Genomic DNA, 18,211 nt, shown 5'->3' with positions numbered 1-18,211 from the left:
AAAAAAAAAGATTTAAGAAAGGAAGCCTGATAATCATGCAGAGAAAAATGTATGACTGTGTAACAAAGAATTATGTAAACAATAGAAAAAGAGAGACCTCATCTAATTATTATGGAAAAAATATTCAAGCTATTTATATTTTTAGAGTAGAATAAATCAAGACAACCGTCTGCAACAGTTTTCCATTTGTTAACCTCTGCAGTCTTCTCTCTAATTATGTAGCGGACGGTTAACTGGGTCACTTCTGTAGTTTAAGGACACCAGAGGACACTAGAGGTCGCTTATCTGCAGTCTGGGAATTGTTTTTGATAAACGCAGCTTCTCATTTTCCTTTATTTGGTCTTTTGATGCGACATGAAACCGGTTTTCCTCCGTCTGGAAGGTGAGAGCGGCGAGTTCTTGGACGAACACGGCAGCAACAGGACGCAATAAATAAAATTAACTCTACAGGTAAAATTCAAGTTAAAATATTGCTAAAGGTATTCTTCATGATTTGTTATTATACCGTATAAATGCTGAATTAAAAAGTGACGTATTTACACTGTCATTTTCACAGGATTTCTTTCTTTTTTTTAACAGAAACGAGGCGAGACGCTGGATGAAAGCGGTGCGTTCAGGAGCGCTGCGAGTTTGCATCGTTGCCGAGATGAAGTCTGTGAAACGTTCGGGCTGCATGGAGCAGAGCGCAGCAGACGGCTGCTCCGAGCGTCACCGTAGTGCACATTCAGTCTTCCTGCAGGGTTCCTGAGCTGGAGGTAAAGCCATGAGGAGGGAGGGGGAAGGGGAGCGCTTCACAGGTAAGGCTCTCCAAACGTCCTGCGGCACTCCATCACGCCCGTGCTGGGAGGACGGTCACAGTTGTGGGTCAGCTTCACCAGGTGGGGCAGCAGGCGGTCGTACGCCAGCTTGTACTCCCGATCGAAGGCATCTGCGGGGAGAGAGAGAGAAAAATGCCACAAATTCTGTATGATTTTAATCTTAAAGCCACGTTATTTGACTTTATTTATTTATACGTCAGTAGGTCACTCTGGTTGCAGGGTGCTTGCTCTTTTTCCAAATTAAAATTCCAGACTTTTTTAAAACTGATTTTTTTTTTTTCCCCAAGACCTTAACTTTATGTACTTGTATACAGTGTGCGAAATACCTGTCAATATTTGGGGGGGGGGTCCCCATCTCCCGATTGTTGCGCAATACCGATCTAAATTTTCTCAATATGCAGTCAGTCAGCTTATAAAGTCAGCTTTAATTTCAATTCTTCACATTCACCAGACATACAAGGACTTGAGAGGACATTTATCATTCAGTATATAGGCACAACAGATAAGATCAGTTCCTAATACTAAAATTTAAACATTTTTAGTATTAATTGTTGTCAACGTTACGTCTTTCTTCTGTTTGGCGCGATCTTGGCTAATTTGCATACGCGAACAGGATTGGCTGGCTCCACTTGGCAAAAAACAGAACATATTTTCCCCTGGGATCATTAAAGTATGTCTGATTCTGATATTTGTGAATAAATGTTTTGAATTTTAAATACTGGAAATGTTGAGGTTTTTAGTGACCATTAGTGACAAAAAATATTTCATTTTTAATTTTTTTGACACAATTTAAGACCACCTTTAAATTTTCCATTTGAGGCTTTCAGGGGGTCTCATGGGTGAATCGGGGGGGTCGAGCCCCCCCTGACCCCCCTGTATTTCGCACTGTGCTTGTATACTTGTGTGCCTACTGCCTACTTCATTGGTTGAGATTGTACAAACTGTTTATTAGAAATGTTAATTTTTATAGGCTAGTATTCAATGAACAAATGCATTATTCACAGTAAATTATGCTTTTACTGATGAAAACGTTTCCAAACATGAAAATCACAAGTACATGAATTTCACATCAAACAAGTGTTTGATTCAATTAGGCTAATACAGTACGTGACCAGTTAGTAAAATTATAGTTTTATAGCCTACCTTCCTATTTCTCATTTCACAATGCCTTTGAGCATACTGTAAAATTCTACCATACATTTTTTCCCCCATACTTTATTAAGACTTTCACACAAAATTCAAGACTTTTCAAGGTCTGGTAAACAGTGTTTCAAAATTCCATACTTATTAAGACTTTCAAGACTTGCGCAAGCACCCTGTGGTTGCATACAAGGGTTTTATGAAATATTATCACGTCCTGCTGTCGTATTACTTGTTGTTTTGGTGTTTTACGCTTTGTTTTTGCTGAGTTTGTTAGTAAATAAAGCCTTTGGTGTTTAGTTTTAATAATAGAGGACGTACAACACAGCTCATGCGCAGCAGGGGATAAAACAAGGAAGCGGCTAACGGCTATTAGCATCTCCAGACGTAACAATGAAGAAAGATCCAAGATCCAGTGGGAAAAAAAACCGCAAAATAAATATGATTCCAAGAGGGAAGAGACTGGAATATCTCTGTATCTCTGGGAATCCAGTCTGAACTTTGGTGTTTACTGAAACGGACGCTAAACCTGCCGAGGCTCAGAGTTGACTGACGTGAGGCTCTTAAAGCTGCTGTAGATCGTTTTATTTAATTAATAATGGTTGGTTCGATCACGCAGAGCTGCCACATTATTGCGAGACACTTTGGCGGGTCAGGCTCAGTCTAGTATCATTTCATACTGTTTTTTTAATTACCGTATTTTCCGGACTATAAGTCGCAGTTTTTTTTCATAGTTTGGCCGGGGGTGCGACTTATTCTCTGGAGCGACTTATGTGTGAAATTATTACACATTTTTACCGGTATATCATTACACCTGTTATTTTCACACCAAAAAGCAAGAGGGCGCTCTAGGCCTGTGTTGAATCAGACGTAAGCGACGTACTACCTCCGGAGTTAATGGAGTTATTTGAAAGTGACACCGAGGATGAAGATTTCACTGGATTTTAGTTATTTGGAGTGACACGGGCGCTTTGGTTAACTTCTTCGCATGTTATTTATGCTATAGTTATCTGAATACCTTTTAATATGTTATGTTAACATACCAGGCACGTTCTCAGTTGTGTCATGTAGCGTAAGCTAACCGCACAATTATTCAGCCTGTGGTTGCCTCCATTCTATTAAAATTGCCTTTCAAGATGACATGTCTGTTCTTGATGTTGTATATTATCAAATAAATTTCCCCCAAAAATGCGACTTATACTCCAGTACGACTTATATATGTTTTTTCCTTCTTTATTATGCATTTCATGGCTGGTGCGACTTGTACTCCGGAGCGATTTATAGTCCGGAAAATACGGTAAGCAAACCGGCATTATGATAGTTATGCAATACTGCCACTAGATGGCGCAACATCTGTTTATATCTGCTAATCGTGCCTGTTGGTGGGGCTATTTTTCCACAAAATGGACCATAAAACAATATCAGGATGGAGGATTGGTGTATATAACCGTATTTTATTTCACAAACTGTTTTTGGTCATTTTTATGCATATAATGTGGCTATATACCTTTAATAAATATTCAAATCAGCCTGAAAACAATGGCTGTTAATATCAACAAACTAGTGTTAAACCCAGCTAGCAATAGATGAGTAACTGGTGGTAAATTGATTTTATAACAGAGAAGGTTGCAGCAGGTACTGATTTTAAAAAGAGCAGGTTGAAACATCCAGAGGTAAAGCTGTCAAACATGTTGAGTTTAACACTTCATTTAGAAACTGCGAAACAACAGCTGACAGTCGACTTTTCTGCAAGAAAAACAGTAAATATCGTGGAAAAGATTCAACGTGTTAAGGCCCAGTCATACCTCACGTAAAAGACGGATACGGATACGTGTGGAGTGTTTCATACATTCTAACCGTCGATTTCGTCCGTATTTTGACACGAAAATTGGGAGCTTACGCTTACGGACGAAACGGATCAATACGGAGCAATACTACCGGAAACGGTGGGGGCGCTATTGAGTTTGTAGTACAATATGGCAACAAAATCATAAAGAAGGTTATAATTCTGGGCTTTAAACAACGGCGGGATTCGAGGAATGACTTGCGGAGCTTGTCCGCAACTACCAACACATATATGATGTGTCGTGTCTGGGGCACAGGGACAAACAAAAAGTTTACTTACGGAGCAAATACAACAAAATCACGTCTTGGACCGTCGCCATGTTTGATCAGTGACGAATTATTGGCGCCCAGCACTGCCACCTAGAGGAAATATTGGTTTTTGCGCACCTCAACGGACGGAGGTATGAAGGAGTCAACGGATAAAACGTACGGACAGAAATACGGACGTGTAGGCCAAACGTAGGGTATGAATGGGCCTTAACACGTAAAACGAGGAAACTCCAACTCACCAATATCAATGTTATCTTTTCCCAGAGCCACCAGGGAGAGGAAGAGGATGTCCCGGTACAAACTCCTGACACAAACGACACCAAAAAACTACATTTACAGCACTGATACTGGCCGTGATTCTCAGCTTTCAGCACTAACCCTCTGATTAAAACCGACCTCTGCCGTCCGACGCCCAGCATCTTGTCCAGGAGCTGCAGCAGCTGAGCCATGGGCCGGCTGACGTCGTTCCTCTGGATGCTCCTCACCACGCCCTGCAGCAGCTCGTCGGTGAACGGCTTCTCCTCCTCCGGGACCGGCCGGGACAGAGGGTAGCCCACGTCTGCCAGGACACACACGCACAGATCAGCACAGAGATCCTTCTGTCTGGCCTCTAGAAGCGCAGAGAACAGAATCTTAGTTCCCCAGGTCGCTCCTGAACAACAGCTCTCCAGTCTGAGGTGAAGTTGTCGCCAGCGTTGGTTGAACAAAGAATAATAACTGGTGATTAAAATGTCTTGGTGTTTTTTTTTTTTTTTTTTGTAAACTGTGCATTGCAAAAGTGTTTGCACCATTTGATCTTTTTCACGTTTTGTTGTTTTTCAACCACAAACTTCAATTCAGTCAAGTGTTGCATAAAAATCCAACAGGATGCATTTAAAGGTTTTTTTCCGTTAAGGCTGGTTCACACGGCAGGATTTTTAGCCCGATTTTCGCCCCGATTATCGCCGTAAGGCTAGACGATACAGAAAAAAAGTCTATTGATAAAATAGAAATCAATTGATCAATATTGATAATTATTATTATTTTAAGGGCAGCCTTGGTCATTTATGCTGTTGCTTAGTGACCTATTTTTAGATACAGAAACACACACTGAATTCAAACTCAACTATTTATTCAACCAACTTTTTACCAAAACTGCAAGTTTTTAAAAAATAAAAAAAAGAACATGTGCTCTCTGAACTCTTTGAAGGGGGCGGAGCTTTTCCTGGATCCTCGTTGTGATTGGTTGGGAGGATGTGACGACTGTAATATTAACCTACATGCAGAAGGAAGGAAAACTTTTATTCTATTGAAATTTTTATTTACCCTTTTTTTTTCTGTCATCGATATATGTCTATCGATCGATATTTATTCTTATTGAATTATCGTCCAGCCCTATATCTGCGTGTCTCTTACGATAATCTTAAGAGATATTCCTGCCATGCGTGGTGTGTTAAGAGCGGTCTGGTCCGCTCAGTGGAACGTTGGAACCGCTCCAACCTCAATTTGGGGATATTGAACATGTTGGATTGTCTTGCATAGATATTCTAGCGTGTGTGTTATCTGCCCTGAGGACAAACGAGGAGACGGCCTGCTGAATGTGACGTGTGGCCAATCAGAAACGAGGTGAAGGATTCCCAAGAGAAAATAATGTAATAAACTCGCCTCCATTTCATAGTGTAGCAAGCATAGAGGCCCCGGTCGTGTCTTCTCAGTTAAAATCGCCATTATTTTTCCTGGTTGTTCATGTTTATTTAGTCTGAACTCACGTTTGATCCTGAGAGGATTCCCAAGATTTCCCATCTGACATCTGAATGATCTTAAGTTAAATCTGTTCGTGTGTGTGTGCACTGCAAAAACGGAACTAAAAATAAGTAAAATGTTCTTAAAATTAGTGTATTTGTCCTTGATTTGAGCAGGTAAATAGGATGATTTGCCAATGGAATAAGATTTTTGCCCTTAGTATAGGAACAATTCATCTCCATCATCTTATTTCAAGTGCAGGATGTCTGACTATCTTATTTTAGAGGTTGAAATACTAATTTCATTGGCAGATAATCTTATTTACTTGCTCAAATCAAGGACAAATAGACTAATTTTAACAATATTTTACTTATTTTTAGATCCATTTTTGCAGTGTGATGGGTTGAGCTCGCCATCTGACCAGACTCCACACACTGTACAAACAAACCTCTTTTATATAAGATTATTTCATCGCTAACTGTGGCGTCTCTCAGGCTTTGAAATTCGTCCGACTACTGTAAAATCCTGCCGTGTGAACCAAAAATGTGCAAAACGTTTAATAGACACACTGCAAAAACTGATCAAAAAATAAGTAAAATGTTCTTAAAGTTAGTGTATTTGTCCTTGATTTGAGCAGGTAAATAAGATTATTTGCCAATGGAATGAGTATTTTGACCTCTAATATAAGATAATTAGATGTCCTGCACTTGAAATAAGATGTTGGAGATGAGTTGTTCCTATTTTAAGTGCAAAAATCTTATTCCATTGGCAAATCATCCTATTTACCTGCTCAAATCAAGGACAAATACACACATTTTAAGAACATATTACTTATTTTAAGTTCCGTTTTTGCAGTGCATGAAGACTTTTGCAAAGCAGTACAGCTGCAAAACCCAATTCACTGCATTTTAGATCAGCTCAAACAGGTATTGTTACCAGATACAAGGACTGGGCTGGGAAATAAACGGAACAGCAGCCAAAGTCCGAGACAAACCAAACAGCAAAGAACCACAGCGGCATCCATCTTTTATGTTGCTGCATAAAAACAACAGACGGACGGAAATGAAGCGACAGTCACAGGAGATGCAAACCCAAATATAAGCACAGAGCAGGACCGTACGGAGACGACATGAGCACTGCTACGGGTAGTTCCCACAGAAGACCAAGCAAAGCACACACAGCTGAACAGAAGACAGGCAGGACTCATCTGAGGGAGTCTGCAGCTGAGAGGAACACTCACTCTCTAACAACAGAGTACAATTAAGCCCTGGAAGGAGAGAAGAGAGCAGACAGAGTCCGTTAGCACAAGGGTCAACAGACTCCTCTGGAAACTGGCAGCCTCCGTTTTTAGCAAGAGGCGTCCAGATGTGTCCACTCCTGCTTCCTCCGTGCCTCAACTCCTGCTCAAACTGTCCAGAAGTTTTTCTTTTTCATCTCTCTACCGACTGGACCCAGGTTCTGTTTGCTCCTGTCTACCTCCTGTGTGGCGGATTAGTGTGGGGGGGCGGGACTCACTGTATGTGTTCCAGAGGATGTAGAGCGGCTGGACGGGGTCCTGGTGCAGCTTCAGGTTGTCCCACAGGATCTGGATCAGCACGTGTTTGCTGTCCTCCGACATCCAGTGACGAGGCACCTGACGGGGCAGAAACACGTTGAGTTACACCGGGCCACATCCTGGAAACCGGGCCGCCCACTGAGCTTTATAATACACTGGAGTGCTAATCACCGTCTGTTAGAACGAGTCGCTTTGAAGCCACCAGCCGCCATATTGGTACTCCCTATTTCCCCCCAGTAACTAGGGAATATGTGCGCTACAGCATCGAATAACGAGGATTTTCTCATGTTCAGGGGGGGCTTAAGACTTTTAAAACGTCAAATGCCATATACTTTATGTTATGTTCTAAAAATATCAAGTACTGAGAAAGTCATGTGCTGAAATATTTTGCATTTTATATATTTAAATATATATATATATATATATATATATATATATATATATATATATATATATATATATATATATATATATATAACATTTATAAATATATAAATAACAATATACAAAAACATATATTTACATATATTTATACATATATATACATATGTACATATACACATACATATATATCACTGAGCTATATAATACACTGGAGTGCTAATCGCCCGCTGTTAGAAAGAGTCGCTTTGAAGCCACCATCCGCCATATTGGTACTCCCTATTTCCCCCCAGTAACTAGGGAATATGTGCGCTACAGCATCGAATAATGAGGATTTTTTTCATGTTCAGGGGGGGCTTAAAACTTTTAAAATGTCAAATGCCATATACTTTTATGTTATGTTCTAAAACTATCAAGTGCTCAAAAAGACATGTGCTGAAATATTTTGCATTTTATATATTTAAATATATATATAACATTTATAAATATATAAATAACAATATACAAAAACATATATTTACATATGTGTATACATATATATACATATATACATGTACCCTCAAATTTAAATTACTTTCATACAGACAAGAAGGAAATCTCTTTTTTTTCAGACAACTTTCTTTAATCACTAATCAATGTCAGAAATCAGGGTAAATATACCTGATATATTTTATTTAGAGAAAAATTTTGTTTATCTCATTTCTATTTATGTTCAAATGATTTAATTGAACTGAAACAGAAAATTTAATTTAATGTTTATCAATTACTTTTTTTATGTAGTACTTGGTTGAAGAATTCCTTAAATTGATTATTTTTTATTATTATTTGGTAATTTCTGAAATTGATTTATTTAATATTTGTTAAATGTGTGTTAAATTTGTTAATTGTCTGAAATAAATTCATTCATTCATTCATACATATACACATACAAATATATATACATATAATTATTTAATATGAATAACATGTAAAATATTTCAGCACCTAATTTCCTAGTAGTTGATAGTGTTGGTACATCCACTGACTGTAGAATTACCTGTGAAACGTTTTCACACAGCCAGAAAACTGCTTGTTGTTGCAACCAAATCCTATGCACTGCAAAAAGGGAACTAAAAGTAAGTAAAATTTTCTAGAAATTAGTCTATTTTTCATTGATTTGAGCAGTTAAATAAGACTATTTGCCAATGGGATTAGTAATTTCACCCCTAAAATAAGATAATTAGATATGCTGCACTTGAAATAAGATGATGGAGATGAATTGTTCCTACTTTAAGTGCAAAACTCTTATTCCATTGGCAAATCATCTAATTTACCTGCTCAAATCAAGAAAAAATGCACTCATTTCAAGAATAATTTACTTAATTTTAGTTCCCTTTTTGCAGTGTGGGATTCTGTGAGAGTAGGGAGGAGCAAGATGGCGGCCAGTGACTTCAGTTTTTCAGCAAAATCAGCACTCCAGTGTATTATATAGCTCAGTGGGGCCGCGGCGATGACCGTTTCTGACCTGGGAGTCTCTGTTGCAGTGCTCGGAGGTGAGGATGAGGCCCGGCAGATTGCTGGGCAGGTCCAGCCGTCTGAAGTACCACAGCAGGTTCCAGTAGATGATGGGGTGATGGTCCACCATGTCGGCTTCGGCGATCACCGGGTCCCCCTCGTTCTCCAGCAGACTCTCCAGCTCCTTCCACAGCACCAGGGGGCTCAGATAGGGAACCGTCACGGGCTCAGGGTTGTGGAGCTGCCAGTCCATGCTCAGGGGGTCCTTGTTGGGGCAAAAGTGAGAGTGGCGAGTCAGAGCGTCAGAATAAGACGTGACGTGTGCCGGGCCTGGACCTTGATGACTGAACAGATCAAAGACTCGAGCAAAGCTGCTGTTTTTTTTCTTGGGGAAATTCATGTTGGAAATGCTTGCAGGCATCTCGGCGTTGAATCCAGTATAACAATCTGGAGTGCACTGCAAAAACAGAACTAACAATAAGTACAATTTTCTTAAAATGTGTGTATCTGTCCTTGATTTGAGCAGGTAAAGAAGATGGTCTGCCAATGGAATAAGATTTTTGCACTTAAAATAGGAACAACTCAACTCTGGCAACGTCTTATTTCAAGTGCAGTATGTCAAATTATCTTATTTTAGGGGTCAAAATACTCATTCCATTGGCAGATAATATAATTTACCTGATCAATTCAAGGACAAAAACATACATTTTAAGAACATTTTACTTATTTCTAGGTCAGCTTTTGCAGTGTGTTGCTTAAGGTTAGTAATGCTAATCGCTATCACACTGCAAAAACAAAACTAAAAATAAGTCAAATCTTGAAATTGGTGCATTTATCCTTGATTTTAGCAAAGATGATTTGCCAATGGAATGAGATTTTTACGCTTAAAACAGGAACAACTCATTTCTATCATCTTATTTCAAGTGCAGTATATCTAATTATCTTATTTTAGGGGTGAAAATACTCACTCCATTGGCAGATCATCTTATTTACCTGTTAAAATTAAGGACAAATGCACTAATTTCAAGAAAATTTTACTTATTTTTAGTTCTGTTTTTGCAGTGCATAAGATGCTGAAGCTACACTGCAAAAAACAGAACTAAAAATAACTAAAATCTTCTTAAAATTAGTACATTTATCCTTGATTTGAGCAGGTAAATAGGATGATTTGCCAATGGAATAAGATTTTAGCACTTAAGATAGGAACAAATCATCTCTATCATTTTATTTCAAATGCAGTATATCTAATTATCTTATTTTAGGGGTCATGATACTCATTCCATTGGCAGATAATCTTATTATTAACCTGCTCAAATTAAGGACAGATGCACTAATTTAAAGACATTTTTACTTATTTTTAGTTCTGTTTTTGCAGTGTAGTTTAAAATGTCAGCTCTGTAATCGTTTTGCTTTAAAATATGAGTAAAGCTTTTTTGTTGCTGGTTTTACGGCGACTGTTTCACTCACATGCTGCATGTTGTGGCCTCTGCTACCGATATATAAATAATTAATGACAGTTAACAGCGGGGAGGCTAAAAAGCCATTATCTAAATGGTTGGTTTTATATCCTCTGTATCACACAGAGAAAAGAGAACTGGGTGAAATTAGAGCCAGCAAGTTAAACACGTCAGACACAAATCTGATGAGTGTCTCTTTACGTTTATTTCAATCTAATGCTAATATGATCAATTTAGTTTTATTAATCTCGTTAAAGGTTGGTATACATAAAATAAATACATGTACATAAATCCTGCTAAATGGGACAACAGGACCATCTGCTGTTTGCTCTGTACCTGCAGTCAGTAGTATGAGTAGCAAGGGATTCTGGGTAAACCTCAGAGCAACGATTTCACTGCATTAAGGTAACGTAGCTTTGAACGTAAGAGTAGCAAGGGATTCTGGGTAATCCTCAACGGTTTCACTGTATTAAGGTAACGCAGCTATGAATGTGAGAGTAGCAAGGGATTCTGGGTAATCCTCAGAGCAACGGTTTCACTGCATTAAGGTAACGTAGCTTTGAACGTAAGAGTAGCAAGGGATTCTGGGTAATCCTCAACGGTTTCACTGTATTAAGGTAACGTAGCTATGAACGTAAGAGTAGCAAGGGATTCTGGGTAATCCTCAGAACAACGATTTCACTGCATTAAGGTAACGCAGCTATGAATGTGAGAGTTGCAAGGGATTCTGGGTAATCCTCAGAGCAACGGTTTCACTGCATTAAGGTAACGTACGTAGCTTTGAACGTAAGAGTAGCAAGGGATTCTGGGTAATCCTCAACGGTTTCACTGTATTAAGGTAACGTAGCTATGAACGTAAGAGTAGCAAGGGATTCTGGGTAATCCACAACAACGGTTTCACTGCATTAAGGTAACGCAGCTATGAATGTAAGAGTAGCAAGGGATTCTGGGTAATCCCCAGAGCAATGGTTTCACTGCCTTAAGGTAACGTAGCTATGAACGTAAGAGTAGCAAGGGATTCTGGGTAATCCTCAACGGTTTCACTGTATTAAGGTAACGTAGCTATGAACGTAAGAGTAGCAAGGGATTCTGGGTAATCCACAACAACGGCTTCACTGTATTAAGGTAACGTAGCTATGAATGTAAGAGTAGCAAGGGATTCTGGGTAATCCTCAACGGTTTCACTGCATTAAGGTAACATAGCTTTGAATGTAAGAGTAGCAAGGGATTCTGGGTAATCCTCAACAACGGTTTCACTGCATTAAGGTAACGCAGCTATGAATGTGAGAGTAGCAAGGGATTCTGGATAAACCTCAGAGCAAAAGTTTCACTGTGTTAAGGTAGCGTAGCTTTGAATGGAAGGACAGATACTAATGTTAAACTCCTTGAAGAGTATAAAACTTTATGTAAGCATACAGTATTTTGGGTGCGATATCACTGTATTGATATTATTTTCAGCTTGTGTATTTTCGGTCTTTGCGTTTTATCGGTGAGGTTCATGGCTAGCTAAAAGCAAAATGTGCTATCTTTCCTGAGAGAGAACACGAAGATGGTGAACTTTGTTGTTTCACCCTTTGTTTTTGTTCAACTCAGACTAAAAGCCTTTTTTACCGCTGTTAATATTAATAGCACGTAGTTTATAAAATGCTATAAAATGTTGACAAAATTTAAAATTTTCTCCCATTTTGTTGGGATGGGAGGCCTAAAAAAGTTTTATTTTATAAATTAATCTTTTTTCCTGCTCCCTGGTAGCTGCATATCCGACATCCTCCACCCAGAGTCTCCACTGTCCCTCTCCTGCACATGTTCAAACCATCTCAGCTTTGCCTCCTTGCTGAGTATCCTTTGATACTCTCATTCAGATCCCGTCCATTTAGGACACACTCAACCAAAATCTGGACAATTCCAGCTCCACGTCATATCATATCTAAACTCTGCTCGATAACACTTAATAAATCCCCCCATTACTGAAACGGAGCTCAAACGATGAGGTTTTCTGTGTCTGGACGAACCGGGGCTTCGTTCAGGTGGCTCGGCAGGCTGCCTGACGTCGGCAGGTGGTGGCTGAACTGGGACTCCTCCTCCATGGGGCCGAAGGCGCTGACGCTGCGAGTCATGGGTCCTCCGGAAGACAGCGCCCCCTGGCGACGCTCTGTGGGGATGTTGATGCCTCGAGCCCTGTTGGGTCGAACCCTGGGGAGACACAGACAGGATGGAGTCTGGAATACAAATCAGGTCTTTTTGCTCACCAATGGTTTAAAACAAAAAATACTGATGCAGTATATCGTATTGTTCGGACCATAAGGTGCACTAAATATTCTTCCCAAGTGTGTAATATCACCCCTCCACGTCCACAGCTCTCTATCCGTCTCTGTCGGGAGGACAGAGTAGCTGGACTACACTGCCCTGTTTCTAACACAAGGCCAAAATAAACTTTTATATTGAATTAACTTACTAGGTTTATTGTTGCTAGCGCGTACTCCAGGCTACATAAAGGCTTCCACATAAATCAGCCATAATGTGCATAAACTGTGAGCTTGGTGGACTCTGCCGTTCATAGTCCAGCGTACTGTTAACTGAATTTCTTGTGGCAAATTCCTACAATTCCCACTATTTCTGGCAGCGGGACGAAGCAGCAGGACGGATGATAAAATGTGTGATTAGCTAGCTGAGCACCTAGAGACATTTATTTTCCAGCAGGCTCCCACCTGTCAGTGAGAACAGAGAGGGACTGAGATGCTGCGTCCTGGAGAACGCCTGATTGGAGCAGCTCAGTGTCAAACATATGAAACAGTTTGATGTGAAGACTTCTTGCCTCAGACAAGTCGTAAAAATTGAGCTCTGCACGGACCTCTGCAGAGTGAAATACGCCCGAGTATGTGGGGGCCTTTACATGAATGCATTTCTAGTTTAGACATTACAGTCAGGCAGTCTGGTAGACAGCTCAGGGGTCCTATCAGGTAGTGAAACAGTGTACCGTAATGCTCCTAATATCCATTAAGCGGGTTTGTTGCTAACCAAAGTCTGTTGTACACATTTTAACAGATTTATGAATGACTTGTACCTCATATAATCAGTTAGTGAGCACAACGGTAATCATATATAAGGTGCACCATCAATTCTTTTTATAAGATTTAAGGATTTTAAGTGCGCCTTATAATCAGAATAATATAGTAATATCAGCACAGTTACATCGACATTATGTTCAGTCTTTCACCTAACAACCGTCATCTGTTTAACAGGTTTAGTAAAATAGTTTATTTTAGTTGTTCATGTACAATTCACTTCTCCATTTTAAATCACAACTCAAAACTCATCTATTTAAGACTGCCTATTCTCTTTAATATCAATTTCCCTGTCCCAGCCTCGGTATTTTTTAAATGCTTGATTTTGTTTCTGACATTCTGTTTTTTACCCTTTTGTACAGTGACCTTGAGTGTCTAGAAAGGCGCCTTTTAAATAAAATGTATTATTATTATTATTATTATTATTATTCATTATCTGAGCCCTGATGATTCAAAATGTTTCTCCCAAAGCCAGAGTGCTGTGTAATTCAGGCTTAGAGCAGCAGCTAGTGCTTTTAATCACACATTTGATAATCGTCCTCTTTGTGACGGTCTGCTCGCTGAGAGCCCAGGAGGAGCAGATCGCCTCTGGGCTCCTTTACAATGCAGATTGGGACAGTGGATGCAGCAGCTCCACCGGGCTTTATGTGCTCTGATCAACTGGAAGCTGCACCAGGAAGAATTAAATAAGAACTAAAAAATAAAAATTAAATAAGACCCTGCAGTGCAAGACGATTTGTTTAATTTTCTGTTTCTTTTTGTGCTTTTGCAGTTTTGAATTGTGAAATTTGTTGATGCTGTGTTTCAAGTCTGACTTGGTTTAGGTGCTGCACGCTGCTTTTCATGCATTATTAATACAATATGTACGTTTTAACGGCCTTTTTTCCTTTTGCTTTGCCTCTATGGTTGGAAATATTTAATGTTCGACATAAATATGCGGATGAATGGAGGAGCTACCTTCCAGGGGAGTCCCGTGCGGCCGCGGTTGGTGAGGGGGGGAACACGGCTGTGGTGGGACACGGCGTGGACAACGTGGACGTCCCCGTGTCCAAACCTGTGGAGGCGGAGTACGATGACGTCATGGCGTCCTCCACGGACGGACTGCCCTTCAGGAAGAGCCTTAAAGAAGAAGAAAACATGGTTTAGTTTACTTTAAAATCAAAAGTAGTAGCTGATGATGGACTGAGGTGGAGTTTTAATGACATTAAAACCGTGAATAATGGTGATTATTATTCTGTTGGGTCTGGTTACTATAAGCTGAAATTTTCTGCTTCACAAATTTACTGAAAAACTTAATTTAACACCTGGAAAAAAAGCATAAATTAAGTTTATAACTCAAAGTCTGGAAAAAGGAGCTTCCTTGTCCAGATCAACATGAAAAATGAAAATACAACTACAGGAAATATTTCTAGACTTTATTCCTCATCCCACTAAATAAAATATGTATCTATCCCTCTATCCTTTGATCGGTCACCATCCACTCAACCCCCTCTGAACCTTCCTACCTACCATCATTCCTCCCTTCAAACCTTCCTACCTACCATCCTTCCTTCCCCTGAAACATCCTTCCTTCCGTCCTTCCTTCAGACCTTCCTTCCTTTACTTCCTTCAAACCTTCTTTCTTATCATCCTTCCTTCCTCTGAAACATCCTTCCTTCCGTCCTTCCTTTCAATCCTTCCTTCGAACCTTCCTACCTACCAACCTTCCTTCTTTCCTACCTTCGAACCTTCCTACCTACCAACCTTACTTCTTTCCTTCCTTCAAACCTTCCTACCAACCTTCCTTCCTTCCTTCCTTCCTTCCTTCGAACCTTCCTACCAACCTTCCTTCCTTCGAACCTTTTTACCTACCAACCTTCCTTCCTTCAAACCTTCCTACCAACCTTACTTCTTTCCTTCCTTCAAACCTTCCTACCAACCTTACTTCTTTCCTTCCTTCAAACCTTCCTTCCTTCGAACCTTCTTACCAACCTTCCTTCTTTCCTTCCTTCAAACCTTCCTACCAACTTTCCTTCCTTCGAACCTTTTTACCTACCAACCTTCCTTCTTTCCTTCCTTCAAACCTTCCTACCAACCTTACTTCTTTCCTTCCTTCAAACCTTCCTTCCTTCGAACCTTCCTACCAACCTTACTTCTTTCCTTCCTTCAAACCTTCCTACCAACCTTCCTTCCTTCAAACCTTTCTACCTACCTTCCTTCCTTCGAACCTTTTTACCTACCAACTTTCCTTCCTTCGAACCTTTTTACCTACCAACCTTCCTTCTTTCCTTCCTTCAAACCTTCCTACCAACCTTACTTCTTTCCTTCCTTCAAACCTTCCTTCCTTCAAACCTTCCTACCAACCTTCCTTCTTTCCTTCCTTCGAACCTTCCTACCAACCTTCCTTCCTTCGAACCTTCCTACCAACCTTACTTCTTTCCTTCCTTCAAACCTTCCTACCAACCTTCCTTCCTTCAAACCTTTCTACCAACCTTACTTCTTTCCTTCCTTCAAACCTTCCTACCAACCTTCCTTCCTTCAAACCTTTCTACCTACCTTCCTTCCTTCGAACCTTTTTACCTACCAACTTTCCTTCCTTCGAACCTTTTTACCTACCAACTTTCCTTCCTTCGAACCTTTTTACCTACCAACCTTCCTTCTTTCCTTCCTTCAAACCTTCCTACCAACCTTACTTCTTTCCTTCCTTCAAACCTTCCTTCCTTCAAACCTTCCTACCAACCTTCCTTCCTTCGAACCTTCCTACCAACCTTCCTTCCTTCGAACCTTCCTACCAACCTTCCTTCCTTCGAACCTTCCTACCAACCTTCCTTCCTTCGAAACTTCCTACCAACCTTCCTTCCTTCCTTCGAACCTTCCTACCTACCAACCTTACTTCTTTCCTTGCTTCAAACCTTCCTACCAACCTTCCTTCCTTGGAACCTTCGGACATTCCTACCTCCTACCAAACTTCCTTCCTTCAAACCTTCCTACCTACCAACCTTCCTTCCTTCAAACCTTTCTACCTACCAAACTTCTTTCCTTCGAACATTCCTACCTTCGAACCTTCCTACGAACCAACCTTCTTTCCTTCAAACCTTCCTTTCTTCCTCTGAATCGTCCTTCCTACCATCCATCCACCCAAAAAGAAGTGTGAACCACTGAAACAGAGTCTGGAAAGCAGCGATCTTGACATGAAAAAAGGAGACTGAGCTCCTGCATCACCACCTTCCAGGTCCCCTCATGTCCCTGATCTCCACGTCTCCACGTCCCTGTCTACCAACCTTCTTTCCTTCAAACCTTCCTACCTACCTACCTACCTACCTACCAACCTTCCTTCCTTCCTTCCTTCCTTCCTTCCTTCCTTTAAACCTTCCTCTGAATCGTCCTTCCTACCATCCATCCACCCAAAAGGAAGTGTGAACTACTGAAACAGAGTCTGGAAAGCAGCGATCTTGACATGAAAAAATGAGACTGAGCTCCTGCATCACCACCTTCCAGGTCCTCTCATGTCCCTGATCTCCACGTTGAGGAACGGCAGGAAGGGGTTCCCACAGAACGGGCAGGTGGTGTTGAGGTTGGAGTCGTCGGCCGTCCAGCCGGCCATGATCTCCTCGTCGTACACCAAGCAGTCGCACGTTTTACAGCGGGAGCAGCTGGAGATCAGCAGCTGCAGGGAGAAAACGCGCACAGCTTTAACGACCCAAACGATTAAGTTTGTTAGTAATAAATTCTGCTATCGTCAAGAATAGATTCATCTAAAATGCGTTAAACGTTGCTCAAAGGCGCTGTTAGTGGTTTAACCTCCATGGCGTAGTTGTTGAAGATGCTGGTGTTGCTGGTGTAGCGTGACGACCCGAGGTCGGACTTGTCCGGCAGAGGGAACCCGGTCAGAGACAGAGGACACCCTGCACACAGGAGGCTTCAGCTTTCAGATTAAATAACTAACCCGGCCACGTGGATTATACGGCGCCACCATGGAGGTCAAAGCTAAACTAGTTCTCACCAGGAGGAAGAGACGTCGGTCTCCCGAGGCTGCGGCTCGCGGTGGGACTGTCCACTCTGGAGTGGGCGGGGCTCCGCCTGGGGCTCCGGCGGGACCCGTACGGGCCAGGTGGGCAGTTCTTCTGCGGGGAGACGGCAAGACACTCGGTGTCCTCACACTCTGCGTCATCCTGCATGGACGAGCAGTCTGGGTCTCCAACACTGAGGGAGGACACACTCAGACGGTCGCTGTTGGCGTCCTGGAAGGACAGAGGACAGAGGAGAGAGAGACACACTCATGTCTATTAGCGCTAGAGCTACGGTTTGCTGTGGCGTTTATGATCATAGGGACGTGAGCTATGAGGAGCTCAAGTAGCCTGACAGGAGATCTGTAATAGACTTTAGCCTCAGCATGAAGCTCCTAAATGTTGGTTATTTACAGGGTTCCCACACCTTGGTGAACATCAAATTCAAGGACCTTTCAAGGACTTTCCAGGACCAATT

The 18,211-nt window shown here is 41.1% G+C and overlaps 1 protein-coding gene across 17 annotated transcripts in view; it reads right to left on the bottom strand.

The window, feature by feature from the left end:
* Positions 1-566: 566 nt before the first annotated feature.
* The window catches only part of LOC105915432 (C-myc promoter-binding protein), a 101,221-nt gene continuing 83,576 nt past the window's right edge, over positions 567-18,211 (bottom strand). For 10 of the 17 annotated variants that reach the window (XM_036135940.1, XM_036135945.1, XM_036135941.1 and 7 more), the window contains 11 exons: positions 17,730-17,967; positions 17,528-17,631; positions 17,218-17,393; positions 14,705-14,866; positions 12,695-12,875; positions 9,236-9,490; positions 7,311-7,428; positions 7,036-7,062; positions 4,470-4,632; positions 4,313-4,377; positions 567-928 (listed from right to left, as the gene is read on the bottom strand). In XM_036135940.1, the coding sequence (XP_035991833.1) occupies positions 792-928; positions 4,313-4,377; positions 4,470-4,632; positions 7,036-7,062; positions 7,311-7,428; positions 9,236-9,490; positions 12,695-12,875; positions 14,705-14,866; positions 17,218-17,393; positions 17,528-17,631; positions 17,730-17,967 (1,626 nt within the window). In that variant the 3' untranslated portion in view covers positions 567-791. Of the gene's footprint in view, positions 929-4,312; positions 4,378-4,469; positions 4,682-7,035; positions 7,063-7,310; positions 7,429-9,235; positions 9,491-12,694; positions 12,876-14,704; positions 14,867-17,217; positions 17,394-17,527; positions 17,632-17,729; positions 17,968-18,211 lie in introns of those variants that run through there. The other 7 variants (XM_036135942.1, XM_036135953.1, XM_036135955.1 and 4 more) reach the window with 2 other exon arrangements.

This window comes from Fundulus heteroclitus, chromosome 4 (assembly GCF_011125445.2).
Source record: "Fundulus heteroclitus isolate FHET01 chromosome 4, MU-UCD_Fhet_4.1, whole genome shotgun sequence".
Taxonomy (NCBI): Eukaryota; Metazoa; Chordata; class Actinopteri; order Cyprinodontiformes; family Fundulidae; genus Fundulus; species Fundulus heteroclitus.
Note: the sequence above shows the minus strand (reverse complement) of the source record. Positions and strands in the feature narration are given on the sequence as shown.